Source organism: Scylla paramamosain, chromosome 47 (assembly GCF_035594125.1).
Source record: "Scylla paramamosain isolate STU-SP2022 chromosome 47, ASM3559412v1, whole genome shotgun sequence".
Lineage (NCBI taxonomy): Eukaryota > Metazoa > Arthropoda > Malacostraca > Decapoda > Portunidae > Scylla > Scylla paramamosain.
In genome coordinates this window covers 2,970,001-2,972,500 of record NC_087197.1, presented here as the reverse complement: position 1 = coordinate 2,972,500, position 2,500 = coordinate 2,970,001, and the positions used below count along the sequence as shown (strand labels likewise).

The window sequence follows — 2,500 nt, the reverse complement described above, 5'->3', positions numbered from 1 at the left end:
GTTTGTTTGTTTGTTTGTTTGTTTGTTTGTTATTTTATTTGTTTATTCTCTCTCTCTCTCTCTCTCTCTCTCTCTCTCTCTCTCTCTCTCTCTCTCTCTCTCTCTCTCTCTCTCTCTCTCTCTCTCTCTCTCTCGTTTTATTTATTTATTTTATTTATTTATTTATTTATTTATTTATTTTTCATTTCATCTTCCTTTCTTATTTTTCTCCTTTCTTTTTCCTCTTCCTCCTCCTCCTCCTCCTCCTCCTCCTCCTCCTCCTCCTCCTCCTCCTCCTCCTCCTATCCTTCCTTCCTTCCTTCCTTCCTTCCTTCCTTCCTTCCTTCCTTCCTTCCTTCCTTCCTTCCTTCCTTCCTTCCTTCCTTCCTTCCTTCCTTCCTTTCCTCCAGCCCTACCCCGTGCAGGACGCTCGTGGAAAGGCCTGCGGGAGCGGTTTAGGAGGAGCATCCTGCCCCTCCTGGAATCCTTCACTGAGCATGGCCTGAATCCTGCCAGGGTGAAGGAAATGAAGGAAAATTTTGAAACAGTGGTGAATGGTAAGTATTGTGTTGGTGGTGGTGGTGGTGGTGGTGATGGGTTTAGTGATGTAGTTATTATTATTATTATTATTATTATTATTATTATTATTATTATTATTATTATTATTATTGATGTTGTTGTTGTTCTTATTCTGTTATTCAAGGTATTGGTTTTATAGTCTTATTTTTTCTTTGTTCTTCTTTCTTCCTGTCAAGTTTAACAAGGGTAGTGGCAGTTTGACAGGTTGTAGTAGAAGTTATTGGAGTTTTCATCATTCTAGCAATAGTTTGACAGGCTGTAGTGGAAATTGTTGGAGTTTTCATGGGTGTAGTGATGATAACAGCACCACTCCTTCCTGTCACAGTCCACCTCTTCAGTAACACACCCCTACAGACCCTCTGCCTTCCTGTGTCTCCCTGCCATTCAGTCTGTCTGCTTCTAACTCATTGTTTTTTTTGTGGACAGAGGAGCAGGAGGAGGCCAGGGGTGAGGGGGCAGCTGCTACACCCCTGCCACCCACCACCAGCTCCGAGACAGTTGGGGAAGAAAGTGAGGGGAAAGAAGGAAAGAAGAGCTCCCACAATTCTCAACAGGCTGAAAAATATGCATCTGAAATTCCTGTAGGGGCAAATAAGGTGCAGGAAGATCAAGCCCCACTGGAAGAGGATTTGAATCCACTTGAAAATGCAGAAGAGTATTGGATTCCACAGGGTCTGCAAAAGGCTTGGTTGTCAGATAGAGAGAATCAGATGCCACAAGCAAGTCTGGAAGAGAATCAGATGCCACAAGAAGAAGAACAGATGCCACAAGAAGAAGAACAGATGCCACAAGAAGAGAATCAGATGCCACAAGAAGAGAATCAGATGCCACAAGAAGAGGATCAGATGCCACAAGAAGAGGATCAGATGCAACAAGAAGAGGATCAGATGCCACAAGAAGAGAATCAGATGCCACAAGAAGAGGATCAGATGCCACAAGAAGAGAATCAGATGCCACAAGAAGAGAATCAGATGCCACAAGAAGAGAATCAGATGCCACAAGAAGAGAATCAGATGCCACAAGAAGAGGATCAGATGTCACAAGAGGACCTGGAAGAAGATCAGTCATCAGAAGAGGGCCAGCAAAACGAATGGAGGATTTTCTTGGGTACTTGGTTACGAAATATAGAGGAGCCGATATCAGACGATGAGAATTCGCCACAAGACCTAGAAATTTATCGTCATTATTGCTACCATTATAAGATGGAATGGGAAGGTGCAGTATAGGTGCTCTTTGTAATGCAGATAGAATAGTGTAGTAGTAGTAGTAGTAGTAGTAGTAGTAGTGTTGTTTATTGTTTATTATTATTATTATTATTTGTGGGAGAAGTATTAGTGGACAAACACCAAAACACATGGTAAACACACCCAAACATCCAAACGTACCCAAACAACACCCAAACACACTTAAACACACCCAAACACATCCAGACACACTCAGACACACCCGGACACACCCTGGAACACCCAAACAACACCCAAACACACTTAAACACACCCAAACACATCCAGACACACTCAGACACACCCGGACACACCCTGGAACACCCAAACAACACCCAAACACACTTAAACACACCCAAACACATCCAGACACACTCAGACAAACCCGGACACACTCTGGAAACACCCAAACAACACCCAAACACACTTAAACACACCCAAACACATCCAGACACACTCAGACACACCCGGACACACCCTGGAACACCCAAACAACACCCAAACACACTTAAACACACCCAAACACATCCAGACACACTCAGACACACCCGGACACACCCTGGAACACCCAAACAACACCCAAACACACTTAAATACACCCAAACACATCCAGACACACTCAGACAAACCCGGACACACTCTGGAACACCCAAACAACACCCAAACACACTTAAACACACCCAAACACATCCAGACACACTCAGACAAACCCGGACACA

The 2,500-nt window shown here is 43.8% G+C and overlaps 1 protein-coding gene across 1 annotated transcript in view; it reads left to right on the top strand.

Moving 5' to 3' along the window:
- The window catches only part of LOC135094862 (golgin subfamily A member 6-like protein 7), a 24,623-nt gene that overhangs the window by 2,942 nt on the left and 19,181 nt on the right, over positions 1-2,500 (top strand). The window contains exons 5-6 of the mRNA XM_063995323.1: positions 390-536; positions 985-1,773. Of these exons, the coding sequence (XP_063851393.1) occupies positions 390-536; positions 985-1,773 (936 nt within the window). The remainder of the gene's footprint in view (positions 1-389; positions 537-984; positions 1,774-2,500) is intronic.